Below are 19,582 nucleotides of genomic sequence, written 5' to 3' on the forward strand. Positions count from 1 at the left end.
GTCATTCAAAAGCTCAGCAATTTAAAAGAAATCCCCAACTTGTTTGAGATATCAGTTTGTTGCTGATAGTAGCCTAGGTGGATAAGCATTTTTTCACCCATAAAGATTTAGAATTTAGTATAGAAATATATTTAAGAGAATCAAATCCATGATATTGTATTAATATTAAACTGTATCTACATAAAAGTTTATGCACTTGAATGTTTAAGAGAATGAAACTTGTAGTTCCAATTTAAAATATTTAATTGATTTGTCTTTTTACATTGAATCTTATTTAAGTTAGTAAGCAATATGGGAACATTTACAAAATCTTAAGGGTCACTAAATTTATAAGTTTAATGTATAAGATTTATAACATTTTCTTAATTACTTGGAACAATTACATATTTAAAAACAAAGTCAATTATACTGAATTTTAAAATTCCATTTTAGAGACTTCCACTTTGAGCCATGTTGGAATAACTGATACCAGATGACCTCCCACTGTGAACAAATAGAAAACTAAACAAAACATATGAAACAGCCATTTTTAGAGACTGGCGAATAGGTACCACAAAACTGTAATCTAAAAGAAAAGAAAAACAAACGAGGGGAGTCCTAAAATACTTTAATTTTCTGCCTAGAAGTACATTCTGGAACATAGCACAGACAGAATCCAGGTAGAGCACAGGAGTTTTGCTGAGTTAAGAGGGTAGATATTGGAATTCAGGAAGGCTGAGTGGGCTGGAATTCACAGGGAGAGTACCTGATAAGACAAAGCTTTGTAGAGAAGAAGTTCCACAAATCTACATAAATGGTTCCTTGAGTTTGTTGCTGATCAGTAATTTGTGCATGTCTATGGTTAAATGCTATGTATTATTTATTGTTGTGTAACAAGTCACTTCAAATCTTAGTGGCTTACAATATTCATTCATCTCCTGTAGTTTCTGTGGATCAGGACTTCAAGAACTCTTCGGTTTGGTGGTTCCAGTTCAGGCTCTCCTGAGGTTGCATGCAGTTAGATGTGGCTAGGGCTGCAGTTATTTATTTATTTTTTTTTTTACTTTTTTATATATATATTTTTATTATACTTTTAAGTTCTAGGGTACATGTGCACAACATGCAGTTTGTTACATATGTATACATGTGCCATGCTGGTGTGCTGCAACCATTAACTTGTCATTTACATTAGGTATATCTCCTAATGCTATCCCTCCCTCCTCCCCCCACTCCACAACAGGCCCCAGTGTGTGATGTTCCCCTTCCGGTGTCCAAGTGTTCTCATTGTTCAATTCCCACCTATGAGTAAGAACATGCTGTGTTTGATTTTTTGTCCTTGTGATAGTTTGCTGAGAATGATGGTTTCCAGCTTCATCCACGTCCCTACAAAGGACATGAACTCATCATTCTTTATGGCTGCATAGTATTCCATGGTGTATATGTGCCACATTTTCTTAATCCAGTCTATCATTGTTGGACATTTGGGTTGGTTCCAAGTCTTTGCTATTGTGAGTAGTGCTGCAATAAACATAGGTGTGCATGTGTCTTTATAGCAGCATGATTTATAATCCTTTGGGTATATACCCAGTAATGGGATGGCTGGGTCAAATGGTATTTCTAGTTCTAGATCCCTGAGGAATCGCCACACTGTCTTCCACAATGGTTGAACTAGTTTACAGTCCCACCAACAGTGTAAAAGTGTTCCTATTTCTCCACATCCTCTCTAGCACCTGTTATTTCCTGACTTTTTAATGATTGCCATTCTAACTGGTATGAGATGATATCTCATTGTGGTTTTGATTTGCATTTCTCTGATGGCCAGTGATGATGAGCATTTTTTCATGTGTCTGTTGGCTGCATAAATGTCTTCTTTTGAAGAAGTGTCTGTTCATATCCTTTGCCCACTTTTTGATGGGGTTGTTTGTTTTATTCTTGTAAATTTGTTTGAGTTCTTCGTAGATTCTGGATATTAGCCCTTTGTCAGATGAGTAGATTGCAAAAGTTTTCTCCCATTCTGTAGGTTGCCTGTTCACTCTGATGGGCAGTTATTTAAAAGCCTGAAAGAAACTGGAGGATCCATTTCCAAAGGGGCTCCTGGAAGGCTGGTACTGGCTGTTGGCAGGAAGCTCTAGTTCCTGTCCAAAGGGCTGTTTGCGTATCCTCACAGTACAGCAGCTGGCTTTCCCAAGAGTGAGCAATCCAAGAACATGACAAGAAGTTTAATACTTTTATGACCTAGCCTCAGAAGTCACTTCACATCCACATTCTCCTTCAAATTCTTTCCAAGTTCCAAGGCTGAATGCTTCCAAAGCAAATATCATGTGTGCTTTACTGACCATTATATCCCATCCACTGGCAGACGAATGGGTAAACAAAATGTGGCATACACCTACCATGGGGTATTATTCAGCCTTAAAAGGGAAGGAAATTCTAACACATGCTACAACATGGATGAATCTCGACAACATACTAAGTGAAATAAGCCCATTACAAAAGGACAAATACTGTATGATTCCACTTATATGAGATACTTAGAGTTGTCTAATCCATACAGATAGAATGAAAAATGGTGGTTCCCATTTTTCAGAGCGGGAGAGGAGGAAGAATTATTTAATAAATATGGAGTTTTAGTTTGGGATGGTGAAAAAATTCTGGAGATGAATGGTGGTGAGGGATGTACAACAATGTGAATGTCCTCAATGCCACTGATACTTAAAAATGGTTAAGATGGTACATTTTATGTTATATATATTTTAACATAATTTAAAATTAAAAATAAAAAGTTTTTTGAACCATCATTCCTCTTTTAACATACGCCTCCAACTATTTACAACTTTAGAAAAATGAATTTAAACTAACATATAAAGTCCTATAACTTTTTTACTCATTAACCCAAATTAATATTGTTAGAATTTCAAGTAGAATAAGATAAATAAGAATTCCTAGAGCTGCTTAAATCACTCACCAGCAATTCCTCTTTCTACGAGTAAAACTAGTATTGTTTTTCCTTCAAAATGGATATATCTGTTAATACTTACTATATGCCTAATATTAAGTAACTATTACATAGTAAACAATTTCATTATTTCATTCAATCCTTAGAATATCATTGTGAGTCAGGCTTTCCTATTACCCCATTTTTCAAGTACAACCAAAAGTTATGAATTATTAAGTAACTTGCCCAAGGTATTATTCTTCCCATTTTTACATTTGTGAAATCAAATCTTAAAGAGGTTAAAAATTTCATAAGTCTTTTTGTGAACTAAAAGTCATAATATCAAATCAAACCCACATAGTTCCAACGTCCAAACTCTTTTCATCTGCACTTGTAGTCCCTACATGGCACCATTCTATTTCTGTGTCACTGTGCAAATTTAGGTTCCTGGTTTTATCTTAAAATACCTTGCTAAATACATTTATTAAATTATGATCATCTGAAACAGTTCTCATCCTTCAAGTAGAATTGAGGCCAATTAAACGTAGTCAGCTGGACTTTTACAGTGAGAGTTCATCAGTTCCAGCCACCCTGGGAATTAAACACAGACCCTAAAACAGTGATTCTCAAAACGTAGCAGACCAGGAAAAAACACTGCCTGGAAATCTGTGAAAGCCCCAGAATCAGAAATTGAGAATGGGGCTCTGAAATCTGTTTTAATAAGACCTTTTCATGGTTATATGCATGCTAAAGTTTCAGAACATCTTGTCTAGAAGACCAGCAGGACCAAGTTTTCAGGTTCCCTACCTTGGGTAGGGAACTATAATTTATTTTGGATTGCAAAGTATCTCTTCACTTTCCCAAGCACAGTAAATATATTCTTCTAATCTCTAAAAACTTAATTTTAATTGAGATGACTTCCAAAATATGAAATCAAGATTTACCTTCAATAAAACTTATTAAACACAAACCAACTGCTTCAACTTTATATATTTGTGAATAGGCTAATATAAATGCCCAGGTTATCAGTAAGGCTAATTTTTAAATTCAGTGTAATTTGAAAGGTTTTATCATCTTCCAGTAAGTAACAGAATAAATAAGAATTCCTAGAGTTGTTTAAATTGCTTATCAGCAATTCCTCTCCCTAAAGGTAAATCATATATTCTTTCCAATCTCTCTAGCCAAGTCTATTCAATTCATTTTCACAATTTTAAATTTAACTAAGCTTATCCAATAAAATGGATGATGATTTACTAAAGTACCTGTATATATAACTTTCCCTTCTTGGCATTCAGAAAGAGGCCTTTTCCCACGCTTGTGTGCTTTTTCCCGAAATCTTACTGTTACCACCACATTCGGATTACCAGCACTGCAATTCATTTCAGGAAAAGATTTGGTTTCCACAAGGTTTCCAAACTTTTTGTTGACAAAATGGTGGACAGCTTTTCTGTGGTCTTTGTTTGCATCAGGTTTAAAGGTAAATTTGGAATTTTCTTTCTTTGCATCCAAATATTTAAAAAAGTCAAATGCTTCCTCTTCAGATACCAAATGACAAAGTTCTTTATACTCAAGATTTGGTTTTACAACAATTTCACTGTTTTTTCCTACAGTTATTAAAAATGGAAATTTCTGCCTAATGGCACTGTGTAAACTAGCCCTCTGGTTTTTGTCAAGGATTCTGCCTATTGAGAATTCAGGAGGCAGTCCAATTAGCTCTGTTTTAGAAAGCCACTTCTCTTTTATATCACAGGCAAAATTATTCAGTAACTCATGAGTTTTTTCATCCAAAAAGGAGCTTAAAACATCAGCTTTTTCTTCACATTTGGAAGTTCCATCAACAATAGTATCTTCCTTTTCTGAACCAGACTGATGATTTTGGTCACCATCAGTGTACTTAATCAAAGTATTAACTTCTTGGTTTCTTCCATCTTCAAAGGACAGATTTTGAAGATCTAGTTTCGGTTTTTTGGGAAAATTATTTGGCTCAGGTTGTATTTCACTAATCTTGAAAACAGGCTCATCAATGGTCTTATTAACTAACTGTCCCTGTTCATCAATTTCAATAACAATAAAGTCACTTGGTGAGCTTTTTATAGTGCCATGAAATCCAACATGATCATTAAAGAAACACAAAGAACTAAACCTGATTCTATAATCTGTATCTTCTTCCATTCTTCTATAATAGTGCCTAGAAAACAAAACAAAGAGGTAGTTAGTTAACAGAAAGAGAAGTTATGGATGACCAAATAGGAACAGGTTTGCAGGATTTAGTTAATTCTGTCTCTCTTTTAATTCTGAGTCTTCTTAAATGGTATCATTAACTTAATCTATAACTATATGTACTTCCTGTGTACTTTGACTCTCCTATACCAAGCTGAATTAATAGGCAAACTATTTCTGGTATAGCTAAAGATTTGTTAACTTGTATCTTCACTCACTCCAGATTTGTACCTATTATCCAGGATTAAAATGAGTCAATTTTATCTTAAAAATATCATTTGTAGGCCCACAAGAAGAGGTGAGAACACAGGACTATAAAACAAAGATTTGTCCAAATTCCATTCCTGGAGCCTAAAATTTCCAGCTAATTCCAGAGAACACGTGGCTAAGTCTTCTTATATTATTAGTGGTTACTGACAGGAGAGGTGACAAAAAGACAATAGGAAAACTGATGGGTAAATGAAGTTCTAAATACAAATTTGTAATTTGATTATATTTCAAGGTAGGATTAAGTCAGTCCTGGGCCTTCTCTAATGCCCCCATTAGGACAAATAGAAGCTTTCAAGGTTGACCTAGAGGAAAGTTCTAACGATATAATTGGCATCAGACAGAAGAAACCCTTACAGAGCTTCCTGGGAACACTATGCAAGAGAATAGCTACTCTGATCTCTCACTTTTCACACAAACCCATGGCTACCATACCATATGGAGCTGCAGGAAAGATAAATTGCCCAGGGGCCCCACACTACTGAGTTCTGTGTTTCCTCCACATTCTCCAAGTAATTTATCACCATCTGGACCATCATCTCATACCTATAATGTATTCTACTAATCTGAACTAATTTAGCAAATCACACCTTCTCAATCCTTTCCATCATGCCATAGAGAAATCACTACAAATTCTCCATATCCTAATTTCCTAAGGAATATATAAGATATATTTACTTTCCTTAAGTACTTAATTCCCTGTACAGTTCCCTCACTTTCTTACCCTAATTGAAACCTGGCTATTTCTTCAGGCTGCTTCTTCTTTAGTCATCTCAAGTGAAGACTATTTTTTCTTTCCCACCCATCTACCTTAGGACCTGGAGGCTGTAAATATTGGTCTATGTTTGTCACTATTCCTTGCAAGCCATTTCTTCCTCTACTACCTCCAAAAACCCCAGTTCTTTTGAAGAGCCTGACATTGGGCTTTACCATCTGCTGTCATCCTCTCTCAGATCCCCAGACAATTCTGCTTCATTCACTGATCTCTGGTTCACTACCTTCTTATCCAAAATGATTTTCATGATCATCTATATGGATCATCCATTCAATGTCTTGGACCCTCAAGTCCTCAATCTCAACCTCAACCTCACACCTCTACTTCATCTTGGTCATCCACTGTCATGGTCATAACTTTGACTTTCTCATCTCCAAAAACTGCATTAACCTTAAGCATCTGATTCTTATCACTCCCAATGTCCTTTATCACACCTACTTTAATACTTCCATGCCAAAAACTTTTAGATGTTGTCAAGGTCCCTAACTCCTGCTTCTACAACTAGCCCACAAACCAGCCAGAATGGTGTCTTAAAAGGTAAATTAAATCATATCACAATCCAGTTTAAAACCCTCTAGTCTCATTTGCAATAAAATCCAAATTACTCACCCTGGCTTCCAAGGATGTGTAAGATTAGGGACCCTGTTTATTCTCCAAACTCATTTGTACCTTTACCCCATTACCCACTATATTCCAGCTACTCTGGCCTTCAACACTTTTGTGCTAACTGTTCCTGTTGTTTAAATTGTTCCCTCCCCAATCATATAGCTGCATCTTTTAGGATTCATGTCCTCAGAGAAGTTTTTCCCGACCAATAATCTACAGGAACCTGCAAGTGATTCTCTCTTTTTTTTTTTTTTTTTGAGACGAAGTCTCACTCTGTCGCCCAGGCTGGAGTGCAGTGGCATGATCTCGGCTCACTGCAACCTCCGCCTCCCTAGTTCAAGCGATTCTCCTACCTCAGCCTCCCAAGTAGCTGGGACCACAGGGGCGCGCCACCATGCCCGGCTAATTCTTGAATTTTTTTAGTAGAGACGGGGTTTCACCATATTGGCCAGGGTGGTCTTGAACTCCTGACCTCGTGATCCACCCACCTCGGCCTCCCAAAGTGCTGGGGTTACAGGCATGAGCCACCGTGCCCAGCAAGTGATTCTCTTTCACAAAACCCTATTTAATTTTCTGCATAGCAGTTCTAGGTAAAGTTTTTCTTTATTATTTATTGTCTATCTCCTCCAAAGAGAATGTTAGTTCCACGTGAGGAGTAACCTCGTCTGCCTTATTTACTACTGATGATCCCACATTTTGAACAGTGTCAAGCACATGGTAGGTCTGCAATAAATACTACTGTTAAATAAATAACTAGTACAAAATAAGAGCTGTAGGAATGAAGTGGAAGATAATTAGGAGAGGCATGATGCAAGAAGTGGCCATCTAAGTCCTCCATAGTTCAAGAGATAGAAATGAGGCAGAGACCTCACAAGTAATGTACAAACAAAACATGCAATGTGTGATAGAAAAACAAGCAGTCCAGATACAGAGCAGTGGGGATGGGAATGCAGGGAGAGTACAGTGCTGGAAAATGCAGCTGAGTTAGTACCAGATTATGGAAGATGTTGAATGCCCTGACAAGGACTTAGAATCTATTGGGTGGTCAATGGATGGCTACTGTTAGTGTTTGAGTAGAAAAGTGACACAATTCCAAAAAAAGTTTTTGGAATTGTAAGATGATTCTGATGGAAATGAGCAGGATGTATCCGATGGAATAACAGTTAGAGAAGATCAAAAACAAAACAGCATGGTCAAGAACATAGCTGTAGGGATTGGCCCCGAAAGAATAATGATCTTTTCTTTCTCCCAGAAAAAAGGAGGAAGACAGACATTCTAAGCAAGTGAAACAGGTAGGGAAACTTGGGGAGAATGTAATTCCAGCATCCTGGTAAAAGAGTGGAACCGACCTGGAGGACAGCGAAGGAGTCCACGTGGCGTTAAGCCTGAAGGTGCAGTATTCCCTCCCATTCAACAGAGACTGCTGATGACGGGGCGGGGGGGGGGAGCGGGGGGGGAGTGGGGGCGTTGGGGAGTAGTTTGCTTGGCCCGTGGTTGAGGAATTCGTTGGCTGAGGAGGGATCCTGAGAAGGTATTAGAAATACTGAACCCAGTCCTGCAGAAGCTACTTAACTTCGCAGAAAACTAGGGCGTCGTTGCCCTCCAGCACGTCCAAAGGTGTCCGCGACAAGGCCAGCAGCGCTCCCTGTTTCTTCTCCCTCCCCTAACTCTGCCTGTCCAAAGGCGCGACACTAGCCCACGTCACCTTTCTTTGGGGGCAAAGGGTATGGATCCTCAATGCCAACCTCGTCACCCCCCCCCCACATACAAGCCCACCATCGCGCAAGAAGCTCGACCCGGTCTACCTCGGTTCAGTGGAAGGCATTCATTTGCACAACGCTGTGCGCATGCCCGGAAGCCTTAAGTGTTTCAGCCTCCGACGGGGGCGTAATTAAAGGGGCAGGCGCGCACGTAAAGACGCGCCCTACGCAAGACGTGGAGTTTTTCACTTTGTGGAGCCGCCTGGAGGCGCCAAGATGAAGCCCATCAGGGAAGTGGGGCGGGGCCAACCCGACAGGCCCCGCCCCTCCGCGGCGCTTCCCAGTTCGGCTGGTTCTTCTGTCGCCGGCTTCAGCAGCCCGCGTCCGGGCAGGTAAGGCATTCCCCGCCTTCATGCCTCGGTCAGACGTCGTCCGAGGTCCGCTTCCAGGCCTCGGCACCTCTGCCCCAGGGTTGCTGGCGTAGGTTGCGGAACGGAAATCTCTTTATCATCCGTGAGAAAAGTTAGAGAGGAAGTGGGTTCCTTGGACAGAGCTTACTCCAGAAGAAAGACTTGGGTAGGTCCCCGGGAATCAAGAAGTTCGTCGGCCCTGAGGAAGAGTCTGAGGCTTGGAGGGACGTCACCCAGCTGTTCTGGGGCGCAGTCGGACCTCAAGTTTCTCAGCTCCCAGGCCCTGGATTCCGTGAACCCGATTGCGAAATGAAGTCTCTTGTCCCCAGAACCAGGAAGTCAGGCCAGCACCTGACAGATGCCTGTGGCGCGGACAGCTCGCGGAGCCTCCACACGATTGTAATTCGCTTGTTTCTCCGGCCTCCAAGCTTCCAGGGAATTAGAAAGTGGAGGAGGCTTATGGGATCAGATGAGTACATTCGCAGATGGGGGAAAAAAGTGTACTTGTCAGCTTGGAAGCCAGAGAGAGACAAAGGGGTAAAAGCAAACCCTGTCCAGGTGCGGTGGCTCATGCCTGTAATCCCAGCACTTTGGGAGGCCCAGGCGGGCGGATCACTTGAGGTCAGGAGTTCGAGACCAGCCTGGCCAACATGGTGAAACCCCGTCTCTACTAAGATACAAAAATTGGCTGGCATAGTGGCGGGCGCCCGTAATGCCAGCTACTCCGGGGGCTGAGGCAGGAGAATCGCTTGAACCCGGGAGGCGGAGGTTGCAGTGAGCCGAGATCGCGCCACTACACTCCAGCCTGGGCAACAGAGGGAGACTCCGTCTCAAAAGAAAAAAAAAAAAAGCAAACCCTGAGAAAGCGAGAAAGCACTTTGAGCATTTAGAATGGGAACAAACGGCGCTGTTAGTGCTTCAAAAACGTAACTGCCCAAGGCCCCTTGTAAGCAGAGGATATTAAACTCTGCCTTTTCCCTTTCTTGGAGTGGTCCTTGAAGAGGGCTACCGGGAAGTTCAAATATGTTCTGTTTTCGTGCAGATTGTTCATTTGAAGTTTGCCTTCTACCTCTCCAAACTGAGCTTCTGATATTCCAGGCCAAACTTGCTCCTTCCTCAGCCTTCTCCATCTCAGTAAATATCGGGAAACTTGGTTATGCCAAAAACCTTGGTGCTGTCTTCTCACTCTCCACATCAGCCCATAGTTTTCTATTGGCTCCACCTCAGACTCCTAGGACTTCTGCACTTGCTCTGCTACGACCCTGGTCCCAGCCTGCAGCACCTCCCACCTGGCTTATTGGTAGGCTCTCCTAAATGCTTCTTTCTTGCTTCTCTGTCCTTACTCCAACATCCTTTATTCCCAGCAGCCCCAGTATCCTTCTAAGACATGAGTATAGAGCATGTCTCTTTTCTCAAAACTTCCAGACTCTACATCTCACCCAGAGGTTAAACAAAGTCAATACAAAAACTCTAAGGCCCTTGGAGACCTGGCCCCTTTACCTGTCTGACCTCATCTGCTACTTGCCTGTTCCCTCCTCTGCAGTCTCACCATGTCCTTGCTGTTTCCCAGTGGGCCCACTTCCAACCTTTGCATTGACATTTCGTTTTGTCCGCAAACTTTTCCCACAGATAGTCCAGTGGCTGGCTTTCTCCTTCTTTTTGACCTTTAATCAAATGGCACCTTCTTATTGAGGCTTCCTCTGACTACCCTATTTATAATTGCAACCTTTTCTCTGTTTCGTTTTGTTCTTTCATTTCACTTGGCACCATCTAACATACTATAGAGTTTATTTATTTGCTTATTGCCTGCCTTCCTCCATTAGAATATAAACTCCATGAATTCAGGTTTTGGTTTTTGTTCTTTTTTTCTCTAATTTTCCTAATGCTTCATCTCCAGGGGCCTGGAGCAGTATCTAGCACAAAGTAGACACTCAGTAAATATTTGGTGAGTCAATGGTATTATATTTTGTTTTTTAAATATATGCAAAGCATTTTCAATTACTGCTGTGTTGGATCAATGTTCAAGAAAGATATGTTAAGTTTAATTTATGGTACACCAGCACATATCCCAGTTTGTAATAGGCAGCCCTATCTAATTTAATAGCTCTGGAAGGCCTCACCAGCTTTTGTTCATAATGATGATGTTAAAGTATCTAAAAATAAAGATTAATGGTTATACAGCATATTTTGCTAAGAATATATGGAAGTAAATAGTGTATTTTAGAAAGGATATAAATATATTAAAATTACCATGGTTGATCAAATAAGACTGCCACCATCTCAAAAGCTTAGCTATTTTCTCAGACTTGTTATTTGTATGCTTTCAGTAGATCCTCACTACTGTTCTGGAAATTGAACCTAAATACAATCTGCACATATCTTTAAAAATAATGTGACATAAGAATAATTTCTGCCAGAAAATAATAATTGCTCCTTTTTTTTGACCACCTATTATGTGACAAGATTTGGCCCTTTGCATGTGTTGATTTTAATTCCTACAGCAATTGTTAGGTATTACTATCTCTGTTTTTCAGATAAAGAAAAGCAAGGTCCAGAGAAATGTATTTACTAGCTCTGGTCACAGTTGGCTTTGGTTAGAACTTAGGCCTGTGCAACCTCAAAGTTCATCTTCCATCCACCCCTGCACAATCGTTTCCTCTGATCAAAGTGCTAATGAAGCAGTCTTAAAACTTTATTAACACATTTGACAAGAATCTTTTGCCCTCCTGTTTTGGGCACAGTACTTTGGGAAGGCATTGGATTCCATAAGCAGGTGCTGATTTTAGTATATTTCTCAATCACCACTCCACCTTTTATACTTGTCTGAGTTGCCTTATTTGAAAATATGAATGGGTTTTCTTTACTATGAGAGTTAGTGGTATGAGGAAACAGTCATGAAGGTATTTACTTATTTATTTGTAAGCAACATATCCTGTTCCACCTGTGTTAATCCTAAGTGTACTAAAGTAAATCTTGAACAGTTTGAAAGAGATGACACTTTTTTTTTTTTGCACAGTCTGTTTTCATTATTGAAAATTCAGAAAAGCAAAATGAAAACAAAACTATCATAAAAATCGTCACCAAGGGATAACCACATTAATATTTTGGCTTATGTTCTTGTAAGTATGTGGTTGGGAGTGGTATATGAATGTACATTTAAAGTAAAGTTTTAATTTTGGGGATTTTGAACGTCTGGGCACATGTGTGGAAGAGTTGCAGAAGGCCTTCTTTTTCCTAGTATCCCTACACTTATCACCTCTGCTGAAAGTCTGGGTGCAGGAGAGCTGCCAAATTTATCCCTGGCCTTTAGATAGTCTGGGTTTTTTCCTCAATTCCTTGTATTTAGCTCTAATTTATAAGACTACTAAGCAGTTCTATCTTTTCTAGCTTTGTCAATCATGTTATATACCTTACAGTAGAGAGAAATCTTAGTAAGGAAAAATAACTTGAAGAGAGCAACTGCAGAGTCTATAGGTAACCTAGATACGATTTCTTAATTAAAATTAAAAAATCATCAGCCTTTCATTCAACACAAATGTTGTGAGTCGTTGCTGAGGTGAATTTGGTTGGGTCCTAGCCCAGGAGAGCACCCATCTAACAGAGAAAGCAGACACATAAACAGTAAAACATAATTATTATTATAACAGAAGAATGACTAGGTGACATTTTGGAGCAAAAGAGATGACAATCAGGGGAAGCTAACAGTGCCTTTTGAATTGGGCTTGAAGGAATAATAGGCATTTACCAGGTGGCCTTTAAGGTACGTGGGCTATTCTTTTACCTGGCCCTAGATGACTTCACTTCCTGTTTCACAGAAAAAATAACAGTATGTGGGAACTCTTCTCCCTTCAAATATATCTGTATTTAAACCTCTGCTTCCTTCTTTCTAGATTCAAAAGAGGTTTCTCTCTATTCCAGGCTGATTTATTCACCCTATATGCTATTCATTATCCCATTTGTATTGCCAAACAGCTTAAGTCTTAAACCCTTAACACCAACAGTTCTCAAAAGTCTGGTTGGAGTCCCTAATGCTCTTTCAGGAGATTTGTAAGGTCAAAATCCTGTATAGTTAAAAGATTCATTCAGAGTGCAATGGATTTTAATGTTCCAAGTTAATTTATACAGCTTCAGATTCCACATTGCAGCTTACCTTTAGGAAGTTATTTCTTGTCAAATTTTAGTGTAGTATCAAAGAGAAATATCTACTACTTTGTGAAAAGGCTATTAAAATACACCTTTCTTTGTAACTATATGTCTGTGTGAAGCTGGATTTTCTTCATATACATCAACCAAAACAACATGCTGCAGTGGGTTGAGTGCAGAAGCAGATACAAGAATTCAGCTCTCTTCTATTAAGTTAAATATTGAAGAGATTAGCAAAACTTTAAAACAATGTTGCTCTTCAGTTTTTGAGGAAAAGGTAATTATTTTTATTAAAATATATATGCTAACATGTATATTTATGATTATTTTAAATGAATTAATAAGTAATTTTTAAGTTTCTCTGCATCAATTTATTATGGTAAATATTGGTAGATATAACCAACATAAACAAAAGCCCTTTGGGGTCTACAATTGTTTTTAAGAGGGTAAAAGGTTCTGAGACCAAATTTGAAAACTGCTACTCTCTTGCATGCCCTCCTCCCTCTCTTTCCCTACCCCTCCACCCCCGTTTTACCTCCCCTCACACTCCTCTCTCTTTCTCCTTCCCTTCATAACCAGATTTCTTGGAAAATCTGTTTTTGCCATTCACTCACTTTTTCACTATAGCTGTTCCCAAGTCACCAATGGCCTTCTGATTTCAGAGTCTAACATATCCATCAGTGTCTATTTGACCTCTCTGAGTCTTTTATACCAACCTGCCACCTTTTCTAGAAGTCTCTGGTATGCTACTGTCCTGGTTTTTTTCTTGCCTTCATGACTAAGCAGTATTTTTTAAAATTCTTCTTTCACGTCATTCCTTTCCACTCTAAGCATTCCTAATAGGCAACCTCATTTTATTGTTGCTTCAACCGTATATGTGTATATGCTCTTAATTTGTATAAGGGCATTTCAAAAAGTTTGTGGAAAAATTGAATTAAAAGATAAAAAATGTAAACTTTGGGTCAGCGCTATGGCTTATACCTGTAATCCCAGCACTTTGGGAGGCCGAGGTGGGCAGATCACCCGAGGTCAGGAGTTCAAGACCAGCCTGGCCAACATGGCGAAACCCCATCTCTACCAAAAATACAAGAATTAGCTGGGTGTGGTGGTGCACACCTGTAATCCCAGCTACTTGGGAGGCTGAGGCAGGAGAATCGCTTAAACCTGGGAGGCAGAGGTTGCAGTAAGCCAAAATTGCACCACTGCACTACAGCCTGGATGATAGAGCGAGACTCCAAAAACAAAAACAAAAACAAAACTGTAAACTTTATTTCTGAACATAAGCTCCATGAAGTTCAAGACACTTGTAAGGGATAACACCAGCCATTTGGGCCATCCCTAAAGAACTGAGAGTCCTGGGAATTTAACCATGTCCATAAAGTCTTTTTTACATTATTAACTGAAGAAAAATGGGTGCCCTATGAAGATTTTTCAAGATTAGGAAACAAAAAGAAGTCAGAAGGAGACAAATCAGGACTGTAAGGTGGATGCCTAATGATTTCCAGTTGAAACTCACAGAATTGCCCTTGTTTGATGAGAGAAAAGAGCAGGGGCATTGTTGTGATGGAGAAGGACTCTGTGGTGAAGCTTTCCCAGGTGTTTTTCTGCTAAACATTTGACTAAAGCTTTAACAGAAAAGTTTTAGTTTAGAAACACTTGGAAAAGCTACTGTTTCTCAAAACACTCTCTAATAAGCAGATGTTACCATTCTTTTTCCCTCCAGAAAGTCAACAAGCAAAATAGCTTGAGCATCCAAAAAAACCACAGCCATGCCCTTGCTTTTGACAGTTTGCTTTTGCTTTGATTGGACCGCTGCCACTTTGGGGGAGCCACTGCTTTGATTGTGCTTCAGGATCATACTCGTAAAGTCATGTTTCATCTCCTGTTACAATTTTTTGAAGAAATGCTTTAGGATCTTGATCCCACTTGTTTAAAGTTTCCATTGAAAGCTCTGCTCTCATCTGCAGCTGATCTGGGTACAACAGTTTGGGCTGCCATCAAGTGGAAAGTTTGCTCAACTTTAATTTTCAGTCAGAATTGTATAGGCTGAACTAGTTGTCTATGGTGTTCACTGTTGATTCTGCTGTTAATTATAGGTACTCTTCATTTAGGGCACAAACGAGATGAATGTTTTCCTCGAAAATCGATATGGATGGTCTGCCGCAGCAGCCTTCATCTTCAACATCATCTCATCCCTTAAAATGAGTTACTGATTTGTACACTGCTGATTTTCTGGGGGGCATTGTCCCCATAAATAAAGCATCAGTGATTTCACCATTCTTCCAACCAACCTCCACCATAAATGTGGTGTTTGTTCTTGCTTTACTTTTAGCAGAATTCATGTTGCTGTGGTAGAGGTTCTTTTCAAACTGTCTTATTCTTCTTAGTGTCTCAAACTACATCCTGTTTAGACATGAATGATAAGTTAGTATGAGTTTATTTTGGAAATATGTTTTGCAAAAAAAAAAAATGGAAATCCATGCATGGTTTTTGCACCATATGCATTTTCCATGAACGCTTTGAAAACCCCTTATATATGAGAATACTTACATAATGAGCATTCTTTGCTGAAACCTCTCTCCTAAGCTCCAGACCACATATATAAGTACTCGGTATGAAGGCTCCTAGATAGTGCCAAAGGTAGGTATTTCACATTTAACATGAGCCAAAACAAAAAATAAAAAAAAAAACTTTATTCTATCTCCCTTTCTTCTAATTGCTCATCTCTAGTGAAATTGTTTTGATTTGGCCTCCTAAATGTTTTGACGTTTTACCTCTCCATTCCCCCACCCTATACTTTTTTCCAAGCTCTCATTTCTGCTCACCTGGATTATTGCAGAAGTTTTCAAACTAATTTTCTTGCCTCAATATACATCCCTTTAATTTTTATCCACAGGAATCCACTTAACCATATAAGATTATTTAACATCCCTCCTAAAAATCCTAAAGTGGCTCTCCTGTAACTTTTAGTTTATAAGTTCAAACACTTTGTCTTAGCATATGAGGTACATGATGATCTGGCCCTGCTACCTTTCCATCCTCATCTCTTGTCACTTAATCACAGGCATCCTGTGGTCCAGCCATAGCAAGCTCTTTGCCTGAGACACACGTGCTCCTACCTTTTCCCACGCTATTCCCTCTGCCTGGAATTTTCTTTTGGGCTTATCCTCATTCCCTTTCATTCATCCTTCCAACCTCCTACTCCAAACAAATCTGTCTTGATATCCCTACTCCAGACTGCCTCTGCTTGATGCCCCTTTTCTGGGCCCCATAATACTCTTGCAGCATTTATCACTCCCTGTCACTGTTTGTGTCCCCTGGTATACTGAACAGCTTGGAAACAAAGATTTTCTCTTCTGTGTGCTCCCATTTGTTAGTACAAAGACTGACATAAATATTTGCTGAATGTATTCATGAATGAAAGGAAAGGAATGGTCTTTCTGAAATAGAGAATGGCATGAACAATGCATTGTGTTATAAAAGCAGAGTTGTACGGCGTGACTTTTGGAGTCAGACGTAATTGTAAGTCCTGAATCTCTGACTTACCACCTTTGTAAAATGGAGATGATAAAATTGTACTGCGAAATAATTTAGTTGTTCCTAAAATAAATACTGAACAACACCATTATCTACAGTATGCAAGTCACTAGGTATATATTCATGAATAAAATTAGCATGGTCCTGAACTCATGGATCTTAAAATCTAATATGGGAGACAGTAAACAGGTAAACAAATAAGTATATGATTACACATACATTGTGCAATGATGAAAGATAATTAGATGAAGGGCAGCTAGACCTATTTAGATGTGGTCAAAGAAGTCCAAAGAGAAGAAGTGAATACTAACATAGAAGCCTATGATACAGAGAAGCTTTTCGCTTTTTACTCTTTTTGATAGTTTTAGAATGTTGTTCCATATGAACACATTATTTACTCTAAAATTGTATTTTTAAAATATATATAGGGAAGCAAAAATAATTGACAGAAGAATATCTGAGTCTATTTGTCTTAATTGGAAGGAAAGATCATTTCCTATTGAGAATGAAGGACACGCAGAACAAGTAAAATCCACATAGAAAGAAGTAAAGGATGAAACAGTCACTAAGGACTATGAGAGAAGACAAGTGGAAGGATTAACGGCAGTGTTGAAGGCCCTTTGGAAAGGGGGTTACCATAAATTTGTATTCACATCAGCAACTCTGGTGTACAAGTAAAGTTGTTAGATTTATCCCTGGCTGCAGCTCTCCAGGGTGGAGTAGCAGAAGAAAAGGGGGATTGCAGAAATAAAGATTCTGTCTAGAGAGTAGTTGAAGTGGTGAAGCACAGATTTTGGCGTAGTAGCAAATGAATTGTGGTCAGGCAGATCTCATGGACTCAAAAAATGTGCAGAGGTCAAGGAAGAGCAAACTATGTGAAAAGTGGGTGGGTGGACCATATCTGTTAATGCTACACAAATCATTTCAGTACATTTTTTTTTTTTTACTTCTACCAAAGAATGTTGCATAAATTTTTAATTGTAAATAAGTACTGATTGAGAAACATATATTAAATTGAAAGGTAAATGTTTTTATTAATAGATTTGATTTCTGAATATGCTAATTCTGATAGTTTGTTGATATTACTCTTAAGAAGAATTTTTCTGGTAAGTTTTTTGCCCCTTTCTATAAATTTTACTTGGAAAATATCAGTGTCAGAAAAAAGTCTTCCGATTTTTATTGCTATTAATAGGTGGAAAAAGGAAGCAAACCCAGAGGATAATTGGACAAATGAATTACAATTTTAATTTCATCTTAGGGTATCAATGACTTGACTTTGGAATGTTTCTTTATTATGGTATAATCAGTTGCTGACATTTCATATGATATAGCAAAGTGTGATATATAAGCTTACAGATGTCATCTCTAAAAGTACTGTAAAATTTTAATGAGATTTTTCCATATTTTAGGAATAGAAGATGAACAAACCCATAACATCATCAACATATGTGCGCTGCCTCAATGTTGGACTAATTAGGAAGCTGTCAGATTTTATTGATCCTCAAGAAGGATGGAAGAAGTTAGCTGTAGCTATTAAAAAACCATCTGGTGATGATAGATACAATCAGTTTCACATAAGGTAACAGATAAAATTCTTTGTATTTTTAAATTCTTACATCACAATATGGAATGATTAATTGGTATAAGTACTGTCTAATATGGCAGTTTAGAAAGTAAACCTCTCCACTATGGAGGAGACATTGGTAGTAGGTAACCTCTTTTTGATTGTTCCTTTTGCAGTTTTGTCTTTGTCCAATATGTCAATACGGCTAATACTGTGATCTCTCAAATAAGTTTTTTGGGTTAGAATGAAGATTCCCACCTTTTCTGTGGTTCCCTGTTTGGCAAGCAAAGTGAAGTTCACTCTGCCTCACACTTCTCATTTCCAGATTAAAGGAAAATAAGAATGTTACAAGAATGTCTAGTAAAAATCTAGAGCTTAAACTTCAAAGTGTGTGAATCTCTAATGCACTCTAACAATGTATTTCGGGAGTTTTTCAATTTGATGTTTTAAAGTTGTTGCTTGCAAGTGTACACTTCTGTGCACAGAATTCTTAAATCTTAGCCAGGATTTCTCAGTGCTGTCTTCAGATAATTTCAATTTTTCCTTTTTACTCATCTCTGCTCGATTTAGTGTAAAATATGCATGCAGATTTTATTTTTGTCAGTCATTGCAGTTAAAACTTATGTCAAAATGTTTCTTTGGTAGCAAAAGGAAAAGAAGACTGTTTGTTATTTTCAGCATTAACCTGGGAAAGAACCTAAAAGCCTTGGCTCCCTTGCAGGAAATGTTTCCTCATAAGAAAAGCGAACATGTTAAATTACTTGAAAGAAGCTAAGTTTAAACTGTGTTAAGTCAATGTTTAAAGATAATTTTTTGATATTACTGTTAAAAACTTATGGAAGATAATTGGGGCAGTGGTGGCAGGAAGATAAAGCTCTTCCCTTTTTTTTCTTTTTTCGAAGACTCATTCCTGTGACAGAAAAAGCTCTTCTTTACAGAATAATACCTGCAAATAATTGTGAAAAGAATGGTAGAATGAGAAAAATACCTATTTGCAACCACCAATGAGTAACTGATTCATGCAAGGCTCATCACTGAACCTAAAAACATAAGGTGAAAGATGGTTGTTCTCAAGCATATGAGCAGGATATGCACAAGATTTTAAGTATTATAGGCTGGGCACAGTGGCTCATGCCTGTAATCCTAACACTTGTGGAGGCCGAGGTGGGCAGATTGCTTGAGCCCAGGAGTTCAAGACTAGCCTGGGCAACATGGTAAAACCCCATCTCTACAAAAAATTAGCTGGGTGTGGTAATGCACGCCTGTAGTCCCAGCTACTTGGGACGTTGAGGTGGGAGGATCACCTGAGCCCAGGAAGCCAAGGCTGCAGTGAGCCATGATCATGCCACTGCACTCCAGCCTGAGTGACAGAGCAAGATTCCCTCAATAGATAGATAAAAAGTATTATACACAAATTACTTGTGAAGTATGAAAGGGAAGGGTACA

General features: G+C 38.8%; 2 protein-coding genes across 24 annotated transcripts in view; one reads left to right on the forward strand and one right to left on the reverse strand.

Moving 5' to 3' along the window:
* The window catches only part of PUS7L (pseudouridine synthase 7 like), a 43,288-nt gene extending 34,403 nt beyond the window's left edge, over positions 1-8,885 (reverse strand). For 2 of the 6 annotated variants that reach the window (XM_024257421.3, XM_024257418.3), the window contains exons 1-2: positions 8,588-8,885; positions 4,177-5,102 (exon numbers count right to left, since the gene is read on the reverse strand). In XM_024257421.3, the coding sequence (XP_024113189.1) occupies positions 4,177-5,102; positions 8,588-8,607 (946 nt within the window). In that variant the 5' untranslated portion in view covers positions 8,608-8,885. Of the gene's footprint in view, positions 1-4,176; positions 5,103-8,131; positions 8,202-8,558 lie in introns of those variants that run through there. The other 4 variants (XM_054527157.2, XM_024257419.3, XM_054527156.2 and 1 more) reach the window with 4 other exon arrangements.
* Positions 8,720-19,582, forward strand: part of IRAK4 (interleukin 1 receptor associated kinase 4) — a 30,666-nt gene continuing 19,803 nt past the window's right edge. The window contains exons 1-6 of one of the 18 annotated variants that reach the window (XM_063712122.1): positions 8,840-9,291; positions 9,935-10,192; positions 10,790-10,837; positions 11,909-12,011; positions 13,158-13,312; positions 17,982-18,151. In XM_063712122.1, coding sequence (XP_063568192.1) covers positions 17,991-18,151 — 161 coding nt within the window. In that variant the 5' untranslated portion in view covers positions 8,840-9,291; positions 9,935-10,192; positions 10,790-10,837; ... (1 more) ...; positions 13,158-13,312; positions 17,982-17,990. Of the gene's footprint in view, positions 9,292-9,335; positions 10,193-10,789; positions 10,838-11,908; positions 12,012-13,157; positions 13,313-17,981; positions 18,152-19,582 lie in introns of those variants that run through there. The other 17 variants (XM_054527163.2, XM_054527158.2, XM_054527161.2 and 14 more) reach the window with 17 other exon arrangements.

The sequence above is a fragment of the Pongo abelii genome, chromosome 10 (genome assembly GCF_028885655.2).
Source record: "Pongo abelii isolate AG06213 chromosome 10, NHGRI_mPonAbe1-v2.0_pri, whole genome shotgun sequence".
Lineage (NCBI taxonomy): Eukaryota > Metazoa > Chordata > Mammalia > Primates > Hominidae > Pongo > Pongo abelii.